The 17,741-nt window shown below is 46.5% G+C and overlaps 1 protein-coding gene across 1 annotated transcript in view; it reads left to right on the forward strand.

The window, feature by feature from the left end:
* The first annotated feature begins 245 nt into the window (after window positions 1-245).
* Window positions 246-17,741, forward strand: part of LOC115465779 (flocculation protein FLO11-like) — a 69,340-nt gene continuing 51,844 nt past the window's right edge. Inside the window, exon 1 of the mRNA XM_030196503.1 lies at window positions 246-305. Coding sequence (XP_030052363.1) covers window positions 282-305 — 24 coding nt within the window. The 5' untranslated portion in view covers window positions 246-281. The remainder of the gene's footprint in view (window positions 306-17,741) is intronic.

Here is a 17,741-nt window from a genome sequence, read left to right on the forward strand (position 1 = left end):
CGCTACCGCACAGCACATCTTGCTATTGCAGCAGCCGCCTTCGCCTTTCCTCTTTTTACCAGGCTCAGATCAGAGACGGAGTTTTCACCTTCCCATTCTGCTTTTCTCTCCGCTTGCGCGTCGCCTTCCGCTGCTCCCTAGTTCAGCCGACTCCTCCCCCCGTCTGCGCCAGGCTCCGCCCCTCTCCGGGGGGGAGGAGGAAGGGAGAGAGCGCGAGCCCGAGACAAAGGGGCCGAACTCGGCGGCGGCGGCGCTCGCCAGCAGCAGCCCTGTCAGGCAAGATGTCCGCAGAGGGGCTCCCGCAGGTAGGGCACAGTGGTGGGCTCAAAGGAAAAGGGGTGTGCGGGGAGGTGGCTTTGTGGGGGAGACGTGGCCGCCGCTTCCTGGAAAGCCCTGCAGGCTGCCACTCGCTCCTTACCCCGCTTTCTGCTGCCTGCCAATGGGCTCCCTATACTGGTATAGGGAGAGGCCTGCGGCTCCCTCCTCGCTTTATTTCCCCCCTCCCCCACCCTGTGCTTTCTGGGCACCGAGGGGGAAACAATAACAAACTGCTGGGAGGGGGGGTCTCTTGCTGTGCAGCCGCAGGCCCCAGCTCGAGTCCAGTGGGAGAAAGGGTTTGGAGCAGCCCTGCTGGCAAAAGGATGTGCAGCCGCCTAATTGAGAGGGATGGAGGGGAGGCTTGTCATAGCTGAAGGCAGAGGACCCAACTTTTCAAAATGATGGAATCCCTAGACTCCCCTATGGCCGAGGGAAGGGAGGTTGTGGCTTAAAAAAGTTTCTGATGAGTCTTTGTGAAGCTGCCCTGCTTGTTCCTTATCGGGGAGCCCACTGGGATCTCTGAGGTCAGAGGCAGCCTGCCTGACTCGCCCACCACAGGAATAAGAGGATAAAAGGCTTTAAAAAGCGTAGCCAAGCTAACATCCTGTCAACATAGTTTTTGCAAAAACGTGCAAGAGAAAAAAAGGAGGAAACTAGAATTGAAAATTGGGGAAAAGTATTGCTGTCTGCCTCTTTTGTTCCCTTCCCCTTGCTCTGTCAACTCTTGTGTTCCTGACATGTCTGGGGCTCCTTCTTTCTCTGCAGCTCTCATCTCCAGCTATGTCTTTTGTCTCTTGCTATACTCTCTCTCTTCTTCATCTGTCCCTGAGCTTCCTTATTTTACGCTCCTTTCTTTTCAAACACAGAAAATGTCAAATAAAAACCCTAAGGCTCATCCAGTCTGTCCAATTTAGCTCTTGGTGTAAATGACATGTAGAACATCATTCCAGCTCTGTGTCGATGGTTGAGCTGCCTATGCTGGTGACCTTTTCCAATTATCCATCGCTTGGCATGTGCATTTTTGTTTTGGGTCATTTCAGTTTTCTGTTAGTACTTGCTAAAGTGAAATGAACAGGATAGCATCTTGCCTCCTTCTGTGAAGATTTGTTTTCTGATGTTACACATAAGTCTATTTATTTGGGGCATCATTAGGTGACATCTTGTACCAGAACTTCCAGTAGCTACTTTCAGATAAGTACATAGGACATATTTTTGAGACATGGTTAGAGACTTCAGATTTTTCTAGGTGTTCTTCAAAAACTTTGCTTACTGTGCATTATTTATATCTTTGTAACATAGTAGATGACGGCAGAAAAAGACCTGCACGGTCCATCCAGTCTGCCCAACAAGATAAACTCATATGTGCTACTTTTTGTGTATACCTTACCTTGATTTGTACCTGTCCTTTTCAGGGCACAGACCGTATAAGTCTGCCCAGCACTATCCTTTGTGTATTTGTATATAACATACTGTAGTAATATAGTAAACTAGTAAAAAAGGCCCGTTTCTGACACAAATGAAACGGGCGCTAGCAAGGTTTTCCTCGGAGTGTGTATGTTTGGGAGAGTGTATGTGAGAGTGACTGTTTGAGAGTCGGAGTGAAAGTGTGATTGTGTGAGAGAGAGCGTGAGTCTGGGTGTGAGTGTGTTTGTGAGAGAGTGTGTGTGTGAGAATGAGAGTGTGTGCAAGTGTGTATGTGAGACACAGTGTGAGTGAGAGTGTGTGTGTGTGGGCGAGAGAGAGAGAGTGTGTGTGAGACACAGATTCTCTGTTTGAGTGAGTGTATGAGACCAAGCGAGTGTGTGAGTGACTGTGTGGCACATAGAGAGTGAATGTGATACAGTGTGAGACAGAGTGTGTGAGAGTGAGAAAGACATTGTATATGAGAGAGAGAGTGTGAGCCGTGCCCTCCCAATCCATGGCCATCTGTCCCCTGCCCCCTCCATTCATCCTTTTCCAGCAATTCCCCTCTGTCCCTGAGCCCTGACCTCCCAATCCATGGCCATCCATGTTTGTCTGTCACCTGCCCCCTCCATTCATCCCTATCCAGCATTTCCCCTCTCTGCTTGAGGCCTGCCCTGCAATCCATATCCATCCATGCCCATCTGTCCCCTCCATTCATCCCTATGCAGCAATTCCCCTCTCCCTGAGTCCTGCCCTTCCAATCCATGCCCATCCATGCTCCTCTGTCACCTGGCCCCTCCATTTTTCCCTATCCAGCATTTCCCCTCTCTGCCTGAGGCCTGCTCTGCAATCCATATCCATCCATGCCCATCTGTCCCCTCCATTCATCCCTATCCAGCAATTCCCCTCTCCCTGAGTCCTGCCCTTCCAATCCATGCCCATCCATGCTCCTCTGTCACCTGGCCCCTCCATTTTTCCCTATCCAGCATTTCCCCTCTCTGCCTGAGGCCTGCTCTGTAATCCATATCCATCCATGCCCATCTGTCCCCTCCATTCATCCCTATCCAGCAATTCCCCTCTCCCTGAGTCCTGCCCTTCCAATCCATGCCCATCCATGCTCCTCTGTCACCTGGCCCCTCCATGTTCCCTATCCAGCATTTCCCCTCTCTGCCTGAGGCCTGCTCTGTAATCCATATCCATCCATGCCCATCTGTCCCCTCCATTCATCCCTATCCAGCAATTCCCCTCTCCCTGAGTCCTGCCCTTCCAATCCATGCCCATCCATGCTCATCTGTCACCTGGCCCCTCCATTTTTCCCTATCCAGCATTTCCCCTCTCTGCCTGAGGCCTGCTCTGTAATCCATGCTCCTCTGTCCCCTGCCGCCTCCATTCATCCTTTTCCAGCAAGTCCCCTCTCGCCCTTCCATGACCCCCCCCCCCCTCGCATCCATGCTACGCTCTCTCCCATGTCCCAGCCTGGCCCGCCCTCTTCTTCCCCCCCCCCCCTTCGCATCCATGCCTCGCATCCATGCCCCCCCACCCCTTCGCATCCATGCCCCCCCACCCCTTCGCATCCATGCCCCCCCACCCCTTCGCATCCATGCCCCCCCCTTCGCATCCATGCCTCGCATCCATGCCCCCCCACCCCTTCGCATCCATGCCCCCTCCTTCGCATCCATGCCTCCCTTTTTTTTTTTTTTAATTCTTTTTAACTTTACCTCCGTGGCGGTTCGTGCAGCGAAGCGTCAGGGAAGGAGGCGGCGCTCCCGACGTCTAGCTTTCCCTTCGCTGTGTTCCGCCTTGTTTTGAAGGCGGAACACAGCGAAGGGAAGGCTAGACGTCGGGAGCGCCGCCTCCTTCCCTGACGTTTCGCTTCCGGATTTGTTTGTTTTGTCGCGAGGGCGGGGCAGAGACGGCTGGCTGGCTGGCTTGAAGGGAGGCTTCACACCACGAATCCCCGAACCCTTCAGCCTCAGCCTGGGAGTGACGTCAGATGGCTTCAAGGCTTCAGGCTTCAAGGCTTCAGACTTCCGGCTTCACAGAACGTTGTCTTCAGAACGTTCACGGTGCGTTTTATTATATTAGATGATGCATGGGCCATCCAGTTTTTACCCTATTTTCTTCTGATTCCTAACCGCGGCTAAATGTTTTTAGACCCTTCCTTAAAATATAATGCCTTGGGGATTTTTGTGCAGGTTATATACTCTTTGTATTATGTAAAAACTAGTAATAGTATTCCAGATGAGGTCTCACCAATAACTTGTTTAGAAGCATTATTGTGTCTTTTATTAAATTTTTTTATCTTCTCCCGGTTGAACCCTTCATGTGTTTCTCACCGCTTGTTTTTCCTAAATTCTTTGTTTCCATTGCCTCAAAATCCCCTCCATTACATCACCACCTTTCTCTCTTACCCCAATTCCCCCTTCACCAGTCAAAATCCTCACAGGAGCCACATTTTCATGATCTTTATCAGCTTGTTGACTTGGGGATCCAGGGCATGGAGAGAGCTACCTCCATCTTTGAAAGCTGGTAGTTGTATTTTTCATTTTGTGGCCAGCAGGGGTCCATTCCAGGCTCCTCTTGCCTTAGCGGAAAAGAGAACTGAACCTTCATTTGCTCTTGCGGGCTGTTGCAGGTTGGTTTGGGAGACTGTGACAGTCACGTGATATCATGTTTAGCTTTCAAAGGCTAATAGCCAAAGAAAAGAATCACAAGGAGCCTTCGAGAGTGGGGCAGCCTTAACTTCGCTTTATTGATCAAACCCGACACGGTCTGTGTTTCGGTTGGAAATGCCTTCCTCAGGTGTGTTTAGGTAAATGAACATCAGTCAATAAGCATAAATAGAATAAAACAATTCTAAACATAGAGCTATGAACATGGATTCAATCATGTAAAAGCAGAACATAGAAAATTAGGCAATCGCCACATTACTTAAACATAAATGCATATGAATGTGATATCTTACAAAAATAAACATTAAAAAGTGGCTCACTTACATGCTAAACCAAGAATATAGACAAATGGAAGCAGCATATCTCATACCTAATGATGGTATTTGAATCCAAGGTAAAATTATCCGGTAAGGGTAAACAGCCTTGTCTTGAAAAAGACAAATCTGCTAGAGACGAAAGTGACAAACAGATAAACTTAGGTGATAAAACAAATGAATTGAGAAGATCATTTGTTTCAACCGGCAGTATTGGAAACACTTTTCCATGCTTTTGTAATTAGCAATATGGATTATTGTAATGCCTTAAAAGTAGGGACATCAAGGAGGTTTTGCTGACTGGATCAAAGACCCCATCGAGAGGTGGGAATAGTATTGCAGCAAATGAGCCAAAAAAGAGGAAAATTAGTATGCGAGGCCTATGCAGAGAAGGGCGACGAAAATGATAAAGGAGATGAGGCAACTTCCCTATGAGGAAAGGCTAAAGCGCTAGGGCTCTTCAGCTTGGAGAAAAGGCGGCTGAGGGGAGATATGATAGAGGTCTGAACGGGTAGATGTGAAGCATCTGTTTACGCTTTCCAAAAATACTAGGGCTAGGGGACATGCGATGAAGCTACAAAGTAGTAAATTTAAAACGAATCGGAGAAAATCTTTCTTCACTCAACATGTAGTTAAACTCTGGAATTTGTTGCCCGAGAATGTGGTAAAGGCGGTTAGCTTAGCAGAGTTCAAAAAAGGTTTGGACGGCTTCCTAAAGGAAAAGTCCATAGACCATTATTAAATTGGACTTTGGGAAAATCCACTTTTTCTGGGATAAGCAGCAGAAAATGTATTGAGCTTTTTTGGGATCTTGCCAGGTATTTGTGACCTGGATTGGCCACTGTTGGAAACAGGATGCTGGGCTTGATGGACCTTTGGTCTGTCCCATTATGGCAATACTTATGTACTTACTAGTAAAAAAGGCCCGTTTCTGACCCAAATGGAACGGGCGCTAGCAAGGTTTTCCTCATTGAGCAGTTGCCTGTGAGGTGCGATGCCCCCCCTCCCGGCACCATCCCACCCACGGCGATGCATCCGGCCGCAGCCATCCGACCCACCGTTTGGTTGGTCCCACCGCGTTGGTTTGGCGGCGGGAGACCCGGAACCCCGCCACCACAAGTCCTGTGTGCTGAGTACGGCGTCGGCGTTGGTAGCTGTTCAGGGCGGAGTTCTGTGCGTCTGACGTCATGCACGTGCAGGACTTCAGACGCACAGAACTCCGCCCTGCCTCCACAGGCTAGGCACGCCGAAGATGACGCCGTAGTGAGCAGACAGGGCTTGTGCTGGCTGGGTTTCGGGTCCCCCGCCGGCAAAGCACCGCAAAGGTGGGTGTCTCAGGAGGGGGTTGTTGCGGGGGGGTGCTGGAGGTCCTTGTGTTGAGCTGCAGCTTTAGGGGGGGGGGGTCAACCGTTTGTTTAGGTGATTTTTTTTTTCCTGCCCTCGACGTCATGACGTTTGATGCGAGGGCGGGGCACGGGTCTGTGGGGTGGCTTCACCACCATGAATCCACGAACCGTTCTGGGAGACTGACTGACTTCACTGATGTCAGTGTCCTCAGAACGTTGAGGTTGCTTTTTATTATAGTAGATGTAGGCCAGGAGCAAAATTTTATAAGAAATCTGAGACGCAAGTAGCAACCAGTGTGCATCGCGCTACAACGGAGTGATGTGGTCATATTTCCGTGCTTTGAAGAGGGTAAGTATCCTTTGCCCTTAATCCCTGATAAAGGGCATTACAATAAACCAAATTGCTAATTACAAAAGCACAGAGAGTGTTTCCAGTGCTGCTGGGTGAAACAAATTTAAGTGATCTTGTAAGTTTATCTGTTTGTCACTTTAGTCTCTAGCGGATTTGTCTTTTTCAATACAAGGCTGTTTACCCTTACCTGATCATTTTTTTACCCTGGATTCATATACCATCTTTAGGTATGAGCTATATTCAGCTTCCATTTGTCCATTTTCTTGGTTTAGCATGCAAGTGAGACACCTTTTAATGTTCGTTTTTGTAAGGTATCACTTATTCATATTTATTTATATAATAACAAAGTAGATGACGGCAGAAAAGACCTGCACGGTCCATCCAGTCTGCCCAACAAGATAAACTCACATGTGCTACTTTTTGTGTATACCTTACCTTGATTTGTACCTGTCCTTTTCAGGGCACAGACCGTATAAGTCTGCCCAGCACTATCCCTGCCTCCCAACCACCAGTCCCGCCTCTGGCACAGACCGTATAAGTCTGCCCAGCACCATCCCCGCCTCCCGCCACCGGCTCTGCCACCCAATCTCGGCTAAGCTCCTTAGGATCCATTCCTTCTGAACTTTAAGTAATGTGAATATGGATTTTCTGATTTTGTATGTTCTGTTTTTATATGATTGACATATTATGATTTTATTTATGTACATTTTTCAAGACAGCCACATATCTCTTTATGTTTAGAATTGTTTTATTCTTTTAATGCTTATTGATGTTCATTTACCTAGACCCCTGAGGCAGGCGTTTCCCACGGAAACATAGACCGTGTCGGGTCTGATCAATAAAGTGAAGTCGAGACATCCCCACTCTTGAAGGCTCCTTGTGTTTCTTTTCTTTGGCTGTTTGCTAAAACACTTTGAATTCCCTCTCCTCTGTCTTTAGCTTTCAAAGGCTGCCATCCTCAGGTGTTGATCTGTCAAGTTTGTTTGTTTCATAAACATTTATGATCTATAAAAGTCACAGCAAAGAGATTTATGTTTGCTCTGATTTTAGTATGACTAAAATGTTTTTGGGAAATGCTACGTTTTCTGCAAAACCATGTGTTGTCTTTCTGATATAGACACATATTGAATTGAGGGTGTTACTACTGTGTACGTTAGTGCATATTACCTACTGCCGGGCCGTGGCGGTTTATAATGCATGTTAAATGGCATTAGCACATGGGGTTAGTGCATGACCCTCTAAATGGGAAGCGGACTAACACTTCGTTATCCCAAAACCAGAACATTTAATGCTATTGTATAGATCAGGGCGAGGAACAAAACTAGTGAGAGCCGAAACAGATAAGTTTAATGCTTTTCAAGGCTTTTAACTATTAGGAACCAAACTCCAGCTCTGACTCTGAATGAAGAACTGTAAAACATTATTTTCAGGGCGCATTTTAATCGCAGTTAACTGTGCAATTAATGCATTGATCTTTAGTTGCGATTAATTATTTTGTTGTTGTTGCCTGTCTTCTACAAACATTTCTTCTGCTCTATTCCAGTCCTAACCCCTATCCACATCACAATCTAACAACTTTCCCCCCATCTGCAGTTCAACATCATTCTCCCCCCCCCCCACCCCCATACTTGTCTATCTTAAAGGTGGTCTGCTGTTGATCCTTGCCAGCGGAAGCTTTTCCTCAAACCCATCCTGCCCATGCAGAAACAGGAAAAGATGTCGGAAGAATGCGGGACGGGCCAGAGGGAAAGCTTCGGAGTAGGCCACAGGCAGTATATGTCCAACGCCACCATTTCCAGGGACCAACAAAAGACCACCTTTAAGGTAGACTGGTGGAGGAGGGGGAGTTGAGAGGGGGCAGATGCTGAAACCTAAGTGGGGGGGAGGGGAGCACGTTGCAGACCCACAAGCTGAACTGGCGGAGCCAGTGGTTTAAGCTATGGCCGAGGCAGTAAGCTCCAGCAGTCATGAGAAGAGCTTGGTGCTGCCCACCAGCAAGTTGTGTCACTGATCATGGGGGTGGAGGGGAGGGAGAGGTGCTGGAGAATGGGAGTGAGGAAGGGAAGAGAGATAGAGAGAATGAACCTGAGGAAAGAGGAGAAGGATGGAAGTAAGGCACCCATATATTTAGTAAACAGGACCCTAGGTGCGTTTTATATAGAATAGCACTTATGCCTGGAAATCGTGCATTAAATTTGGCTTTTCCTGCAGTTGGCAAAGTTTGAGTCAGGCGTCATTTTGATAGTTCATTTATCAGCCAAATTATGGAATTTACTATCCTTATAACTTCGTGAAATTATGGATTATACATCTTTTAGGAAGGCTCTGAAAACCGAATTATTTGAGACATTTTTATAATGTTTGATACTGTATTAATGATATATTTTTGTCTTTACTTGCTTTGATTCCTGTGGGATAATAGCGGGTTATATGTTCTTTGCTATCAGAATTTATTTATTTTTTATTTTTTGTTACATTTGTACCCCGCGCTTTCCCACTCATGGCAGGCTCAATGCGGCTTACATGGAGCAATGGAGGGTTAAGTTGCCCAGAGTCACAAGGAGCTGCCTGTGCCGGGAATTGAACTCAGTTCCTCAGTTTCCCAGGACCAAAGTCCACCACCCTAACCACTAGGCCACTCCTCCACTCCTTGTCAGTTCTACTTTTGTTATATTGTGAAGCCACATTGAACTGGAAGCCTATTAGAGATAATATGGGATATAAATGTAGGAAATAGAATGCCTGAACGTGGTGTAAATATACGTGCTTAAATTAGGTGCATATCCCCCATATTCTATAGCAAAGCACATAAATCCTAGGAACACCCCCCATTTTGTCCATGACCTCCCAGTTCTGCATCCCCTTTTTATTTTTTTATAACTTGTGTGTATAATTTAAGTGCGGATTCTGTGCCTAAATTTACACACACAAGTTCCAATTAAATCTAATTGGTGCCAATTATTGACACTAATTAGCTCATTCAAATTACATGCTCAAATTTGTGCACACAATTTTTGTCAACTTTTATGGAATTAGGGGTAAGCGGTTTACAAGAAAAACATATATAAATCATTTAAAAACATAACAAGAAAACCCTGTTAAAATACACTAGAGTTCAGGTTAGAAAATCATGTTTGATTGTAATACTTCTGGGTGCTACATTGGATTCTGAGTGATTCCTGTGCTCTTAATGTTCATTTATTCATTCGTTCATTTCAGTATTCATATACCGCTTTAGACCAAAGCGGTTTACAGTTTCATTCTACAGGTACTGGGTCTGTCCCTAGTAGGCTCATAGTCTAAGCAGTACATTGTAGTACTGTTGTACCTGGGCAATGGAGGGTTAAGTGCTTTGCCCAGGGTCACACGGAGCTGCAGAGGAAATTGAACCTGCTTCCCCAGGATCTCAACCCACTGCCGACCATCAGGCAGCAGCAGGATTTGAACCCAGTTTCCCAGGTCTGCAAACCTATCCATTAGGCCATGGCACTCTAATGTTAATGTTAGTTTTTCAAAGGTGGAGGAGTGGCCTAGTGGTTAGGTTGGTGGACTCTGGTCCTGGGGAACTGAGTTCGATTCACACTTCAGGCACGGGCAGCTCCTTGTGACTCTGGGCAAGTCACTTTACCCTCCATTGCCCCAGGTACGAATAAGTACCTGTATATGTAAGCCACATTGAGCCTGCCATGAGTGGGAAAGCGCGGGGTACAAATATAACAAAATAAAGAAAATTATTCATAATTTACTGCCTTATATTTGTCACAATCTAATTTAGTAACAATTAATGTACAATTGGTGTAGATTGTACAATTAATGTACAATTGATGTAGATTAAAAATGAAACAACTGGTATTCTGCACTATATCCAAAGCACAGCAACCCATATACCCACAGTAGCACTTTGTAAGGTGGTGTTTTTCTGGACTCTTTTTACCACCCCTAAACTATTATATACCAGCCACCCACAATTTGGAGTGATAAAAGACCAGCTATATTTAGTCTTTTACTACTTCTCCAAACTACCCAGGTAAATTCTGCAGATACAATTGATTAGTTTCTCATGGGAGAGCAGCCCTGCTTGCACAAAGGTGCTGGCTGTGACTGTCTCCCATTCAATGATCCAATACCATTACTTTTATACATTTACTCTTGATTAACAGTTCATAGGCAGTTCATATGATAAACAGTTGGTTAATACTTTTTGGAAAACCTAGTCACCTTACTCAAGAATTATCTTGTTCTCCTTTTGGCCATCTGTTTTCCCTAAGTTACACCCCTAAGTTGCTAAACCATTTTATTCTGAGTGGAGGAGTGGCCTAGTGGTTAGGGTGGTGGACTTTGGTCCTGGGGAACTGGGTTTGATTCCCACTGCAGGCACAGGCAGCTCCTTGTGACTCTGGGCAAGTCACTTAACCCTCCATTGCCCCAGGTACAAATAAGTACCTGTATATAATATGTAAGCCGCATTGAGCCTGCCATGAGTGGGAAAGCGTGGAGTACGAATGTAATATAAATAAATGCAACTTTTATCACTTCTTTTTTTTTTTTCCAGGCCTGTTTGCACCCTTGTCCTTCTCCTTTTGTCTGCACGCAAGGGTGTCTGCACATATCATGAGCTCTTGAGTCACACACGACTGTCAGCCTTTTGTCCTTTGGGATCTGTTTCAAGTAGTCCTTTTAATTCTGTTTCAAAGTGCCCTCACCTACATCTCTTCAAGGTGCCTTCATATTCTACAGTGGATGCCTTGGTCTCTACGGTGACTAAAAAGACCACTATCCCTGTCTCAAGGACATGCAGGATCGGTACCTGGAGGCGTCTTTCAAGCGATCTTTTGAAGTTTCTACACTAGCCCTCCGGGCCTCCATCTGCAGCTCATATGCTGCCAGGGCCTGTCTTCGCTGGTTTCAGCAGGCCCTAGAGCAGAGCCCGGATTTGGGATCTGGTTTTGGGGGCTCTTTCTCCCAGATGGAAACAGGGTTTGCTTATTTGGTGGACTCTTTATGACTCAGTGCGGGCCTCAGCTAAACAGATGGCGTTTGCAGTTTCTTCCTGCTGTTTGTTGTGGCTTCGTCATTGGGCTGCAAACATGGCGTCCAAGCAACATCTTAGGCATCTGCCTTTTCAAGGTAAGCTTCTCTTTGGGGAAGACCTAGAGAAGATTGTTAAAGAATTGGGCGACTCTAAGACTTGGAGGCTTCCTGAGATAAACCTAAGTCTTCATCAAGAGGTGCGCCTGTTAGACCTCGCCTTCGGGAGGCTGACTGATACCGGCCTGGCAGGGTGACTGGTTCCTTCCAGCATCTTCGCTTTCAACAGCGCTCTTCCTTTTGAGGTGACAAGTGGTCTGCTGGGCGCACAAATCAGTGATGGGGCACTGGTCTGCTCTTCGGTGCCCAGCATAGGCTGACTCGCTTCTACAAAGAGTGGACCAAAATCATGTCTGACCAGTGGGCCTTAGACGTTGTCCGAGAAGGTTACAAGCTGGAATTCTCTCCTGTGCGTGAGGTGTTTCTGGAATCCCGGTGCGCCACAGACTCAAAATGGACAGCGGTCTGGGACATGTTGCAGATGCTGCTGGATCTGGGAGCTGTCTTTCTGTACCCCCTCCAGAGGTTTGCTCAGGGAGATATTCCATTTACTTTGTGATTCCTCAGAAAGGGGGCTCTTTTCGCCCCATTCTCAATTTATGTAAAGTGAATCAGTGTCTACTACTACAACTTATCATTTCTGTAGGGCTACTAGACATATGCAGTGCTGTACACTGGACATGAAGAGACAGTCCCTGCTAGAAAGAGCTTACAACCTGACTCTGTGCGGCTTTTTTGTATGAAGACTCTCAAGTCCGTCGTAGTGGTGGTCCGGCCGAGAGAGTTCATTACGGCCCTGGACTTCAAGGAGGCCTACTTGCATATCCCTATTTGGCCACCTCATCAGTGACCGTCCGCTTTGCCATCCTGGGATGTTATTTCCAGTTTCGGGCTTTGCCTTTTGGCCTAGCTACTGCTCCACACAGTTTTTCCAAGGTGATAGTGGTGGTGGCGGCAGCATTCCTTCTCAAGGAGGGCATCAAATTTCATCCCTATCTCGACAAATGGCTGATATGAGCACATTCAGAGTTTGAGAATAGCCAGGCCACCGACTTAGTGTTAGTTCTGCTATGATCCTTGGGCTGGGTGGTGAATCTTCCGAAGAGTCACCTCATCCCGACCCAGACCTTGGAATACCTGGGAGTTCGATTCAACATGATTCAGGGCTGTGTGTTTCTGCCGGATGGCAGGAGGGTCATACTCCAGGCACAGGTTTGCAACCTCTTGCAGTTGTCAAGCCCGCGAGCTTGGGATTACGTTCAGGCGTTGGGATCGATGGCTGCTACTTTGGAGGTGGTGCTCTGGGCGCAGGTCCACATTCATCCTTTGCAACACTCTGCTGAGCAGGTGGTCGCCGGTGTCCCGGGAATATCGGTGGCGCCTTCCATGGTTACCCCAGGCGCATCAGAGCATGAGCTGGTAACTTTGTGTGCCCATCCTGTAGAAGGGGATGCCTTTGGCATCACCGCAATGGGTGGTGGTGGTAGTTACAGATGCGAACCTATTGGGGTGGAGTGCCCATTGCCTTCATTTTCTGGTTCAGGAGATGGGGAGGCCCATGAACCGCCTGGAGCTACGGGTGGTGGAGAATGCTTTGCAGAAGTTTCTAGATTTCTTGATGGACAAGGCGGTTTGTGTTCCCTCGGACAACATGACAGTAGTCGCATACAACAATGAGGCGTGTCGGCTCATGCAGTGGGGCAAGGGTCGCGTGCTCACTCTGTCTGTGGCTCATATCGCGGGTCATGCAAATGTGTGGGCGGATTTTCTCAGTCAGCATCTCCTGAATCCAGTGGAATGGGAGCTGTTTGTGGAGGTGTTTTGTGTGAACTTCTGGAAATGGGGGACACTAGAGGTGGATATGATGGCATCCCACCTAAACGCCAAGGTTCCCATCTTCAGTCAACGGCAGGAATTCGGGTCCGCAGACCTGTATGTCCTGCTGCAGCCCTGGCCGGAGACCCCTTTGGCCTCTCATCAGCTGGGTGCTTCACAGAATCGAGTGCCACAGGGGCCGAGTCGTGCTGGTTGCCCTGGACTGGCTGAGATGTCCTTGGTATGTGGATCTCGTATGTCTGTTAGTGGAGCAGCCACTTCGTCTCCCGACCTCTTGCGTCAGGGTCCCGTTGAAATGGAGAATCCCTTCCACTTTGGTTTCATGGTGTGGCTCTTGAGAGGTCATATTTGAAAAAGGGTTATTCGGACGGCGTGATGACTACCCTTCTTAGAGCACATAAGCGATCCACGTCGACCACGTATGCTCGAGTTTGGCAAACCTTTGAGAGATGGTTTGCTTCTCACACTTCATTGCCCTTGCAGGTGTCGATTCCTCAGCTGTTGGCTTTTTTTGCAGGGTTTGGCTCCTGAAGGGTTTGGCTTGTAATTCCCTCTGAGTTCAGGTTGCAGCCTTGGCTTGTTTTCGTGGGTGAGTGTCGGGCGTTTCTCTGACTGCACATCTGGATGTGGTGTGATTTTTGAGAGGAGTTTTACATCTTTGCCCATGGGCTTGTCCACCCTGGAACCTTAATTTGGTTCTCGGAGCGTTGCAGAAGGCTCCTTGCGTAGAGCTTCCGACAAGGATCTTACCCGCAAAGCTGTCTTCTTGGTGGCTATTTCGTCAGTGTGTAGGATTTCGGAGCTTCAGGCCTTCTCATGTCGTGCTCCTTTCTTTGTAGTTTTGTGAGTCTGGGTTTATCTTACGTACAGTTTCCTCGTTTTTGGCCAAGGTGCTTTCAGCCTTTCACCTTGATCAGCCTCTCTATCTTCCTTCCTTTTGGGAGGAGGACTATTCCTCAGATTTTGGGATGCTGTACCTCCTGGATATTTCGACAGGTTCTTCTCCATTACTTGCAAATGTCTAATGAGTTCTGTTCAGATCATCTTTTTGTGTTTCTGGCTGGGCCCCGCAGATAGATGCAGCGTCTCAGGCGACGATCTCTAGGTAGATTAAGGAGACAATTGCTTCTGTGTACATGTTAAGCAGTTGTGTTCTGCTGGGAGAGTTGAGGGCTCATTCTATGAGGCTGCAAGCGGCTATGTGGGCCTCATTGCACATTTTTGATTCATTGTAGACTGGACGTGGCTGCTCAGGCGGATGCTTCCTTTGGAGCGGCAGTTCTGCCTTGGGGAGCGATGGCTTCCCACCCTCTTTAGGAGATTACTTGAGTACATCCCACCAGTTCCTGGATTCATCTGCTGCAGAGGTTAAGGAAGGTAAAATTATGCCTTGTCTGCTGATAGTTTTCTTTCCTTTAGTTGCAGCAGATGAATCCAGGATCCCTCCCATTGTTCGCCCTGCGATTTTTGTCTGATTTCTTCTTCTTGTGGTTAAGAAAACAAAGAAAACTTTCTAAGAAGAGGAGGTACTTCGGTATGGATGTAAATAACGCTTTTTTTCATCAGTTAAATTTACATCTGATTTCTTGGTGAGGAAGGCTTCCGTGATTTGTTTCTTTTTTTTATTACTGCTTTGTGAAGAGACATAATGAAGGAGGAGCTGGCCGTCTAGTATTGCTGCCTTCAATTCATTATCTCTATCTTCACCTGCTGGTAGATGGACACAACCCACCAGTTCCTGGATTTATCTACTGCTACTAAAGTAAAGAATATTATCAGCAGATAAGACATAATTTTACTTTCTTCTTTGCCTAAATGCATTTTCCGATTGGGCCTGTTGACTGTCATCCAAATATACTGCTGTGTATTGATAGTGTTTAAATGTAACGCTTATCCATTACTCACTGAATGTGGCAGGAACTCCGTGCAAGCCAAATAGTAAGTTATTCCTTATCTTTGAAAACAACTGACCCATTTTTAACATCCCTTTCCTAGTAAAACTTATAGTTTACATTCAACTCAAATGAGTGGCTAAATGTCAGTGTAGTTTCAGGCCTGCATATGGAACGGAGACAGTTCTTGCATCCCTGTTTGTTGATCTCCATTATAAACCATAAAGCTGTATGTCTCTGTTGATCACCCCACCCCTCACCTATCCACACCCATCCTGTTAGAATATCAATGATATGCTTTGATGTCCCCATGCATACCTCCGACCCACCCCCATCCTCCCACCCTGTTAGACTGTCATAGTAATGCTTGAATGTTTTCACTTATATACACTGTCAGCTAGCACATTTGCTTATTTCCGATCTGACGAAGAAGGGCAACCTTAGAAAGCTAATCAAGAAATGTATTAAGTTATGTCCAATAAAAAAGGTATCATCTTATCCATGTTTTATTTTGTTTGATTTCTATTGATAACCTTGATCTCCACAGAAATCATGGCAGGGGATTTACCTTGGTACTATTGTTGCTTGATTTCTCAGCAGCCTTCAACACTGTAGATCATAATTAATATGATTACACGACCGGCAGAAACAGATATCGGTGGCACTGTATTTGCATGGTTCAAATCCTATTTGTCCAACAGACAATCGTCAGTTCTGTTCATTAGCAGCACATCATTACCTTGGCACTGAACTGTGGGATTCCATAGGGATCCATATTATTGCCTATTTTATTTAATATCTACCTCAAGCCTTTAGCTGAGTTGCCCCAGTTGTTGGACATAAAATTCTATATGATGTGCAGCTACTTGTACCCACTGAACCAGATCTACTCATAGCTTTGAGTAAACTGACTGCCTGTCTAACAGCAACTTGGATACGATCAGAACAAAATACAAGAACCTTTCACTGAACCCCAGTAAAACTGAATCTGTGGGTTCCTAGCACAAGTGGAATTAAATCTCAGGTCCATGGGATACTGCTGGACTTATCAGTTACTTTGATCTCGTAAATTCAAACAACCTTATAATCGCCTTTGGCAACTGTGAAATTTCTCTCTATATATCGAAAAGTTGAGTCTGATGATAGTGGTCCATGTCATGTCAATGTCTTGCCTGGGCTACTATAAACACCCTATGCATTGGTCAAACCAAAAAATGTGCACCAGATCCAAATAATTCACAGTGCTGGAGCATGACTAATAGAGGGCTGCAAACAGTGTGACCACCTCACACGTTTCTGCAAAAACTGTGCTGGCTATCAGTACCTTACAGGGTCAGATTTAAAATTCTATTTTTGATTTTCATGGTCCTCAGAAATATGGGCCAAACTACTGTAAAAACAAGCTGGCTGTCTATGTGCTTTTGAGGTCTTTAAGATCCTCTCCAGTAACATCACTATGTGTACCCTCATCAAAAGAAATTGCACCATGTGATACCCACCAGTGAGCCTTCTCAGAAGTAGCTCCCACACTGTGGAACTGTGTCCCAGAGACGCTATGCCTAACTCAATACTAGAGAATGACATGGGGACAGGTAACGACGGAGACAGCTCCCACGGGGATGGGGACAGAGCCCGTGAGCCATTATTAAGATGGTCTTGGGAAAATCCACTGTGTATTTCTAGAATAAACAGGATAACATCTGTTTTACTGTTCTGGAATCTCGCCAGGTACTTGTGAACTGGATTGGTAACTGCTGGAAACAGGATACTGGGCATTGAAAGACTGTCACAGTGTGCCAACGCTTATGTTCTAGGATGTGCAGGTGGACTTTCTCAACCAATATTTACTGGACCTGCGGGAATGGAAACTTAAGTCCTCTGGCCTTTCATCTTCTGGTGGACCATTGGCACCCTCAATGCATTGGCTTAATAGTGTCTTAGCTGAATGTGAAATGTCCCTGTTTTTTCAGCTGCAAGGAAGGAAGTGTAGTTGGCAGGGATAGAAGCCCTGTTGCAGCTTTGGCCCAGGCAGGAGCCACTTTGTGTTTTCCTGCCATGGCCTCTCATAGGCCAAAACGTTCAGAATGTGGTGGGTACCCAATCCTGATCATCCTGGTGGCTCTGGATAGGCCTTAAGTTGCTTTGTTTGCAGATTCGGTATTCCTGTGGGCAGGTACCCGGATATTTTGAGAGGCCCAAGCCTCTTGTGGTAGGGTCCAGTAGTCATGGCCCTTGAGGTGCTTCGGATGCAAGGGCTACTCAGTCTCAGTGGTAACTTCAGAAAGGGATAAACACAAAGGATTCCTGTATAGAAGTCAAGCTTAGCAGTGATTTTAGATGGCAACACCAGTAACTGGGAAGCAAAGCCAGTGCTGGGTAGACTTGTACTTCTCATTTTCAGGGCATAGATTGTAGAAATCATGATCAAGTATACATATGTAGTTAACTCTTTGCATAAAGTATGATGTGATCTTGTTGGGCAGACTGGATGGACCATACAGGTCTTTATCTGCCATAAT

This window comes from Microcaecilia unicolor, chromosome 1, assembly GCF_901765095.1.
Source record: "Microcaecilia unicolor chromosome 1, aMicUni1.1, whole genome shotgun sequence".
Lineage (NCBI taxonomy): Eukaryota > Metazoa > Chordata > Amphibia > Gymnophiona > Siphonopidae > Microcaecilia > Microcaecilia unicolor.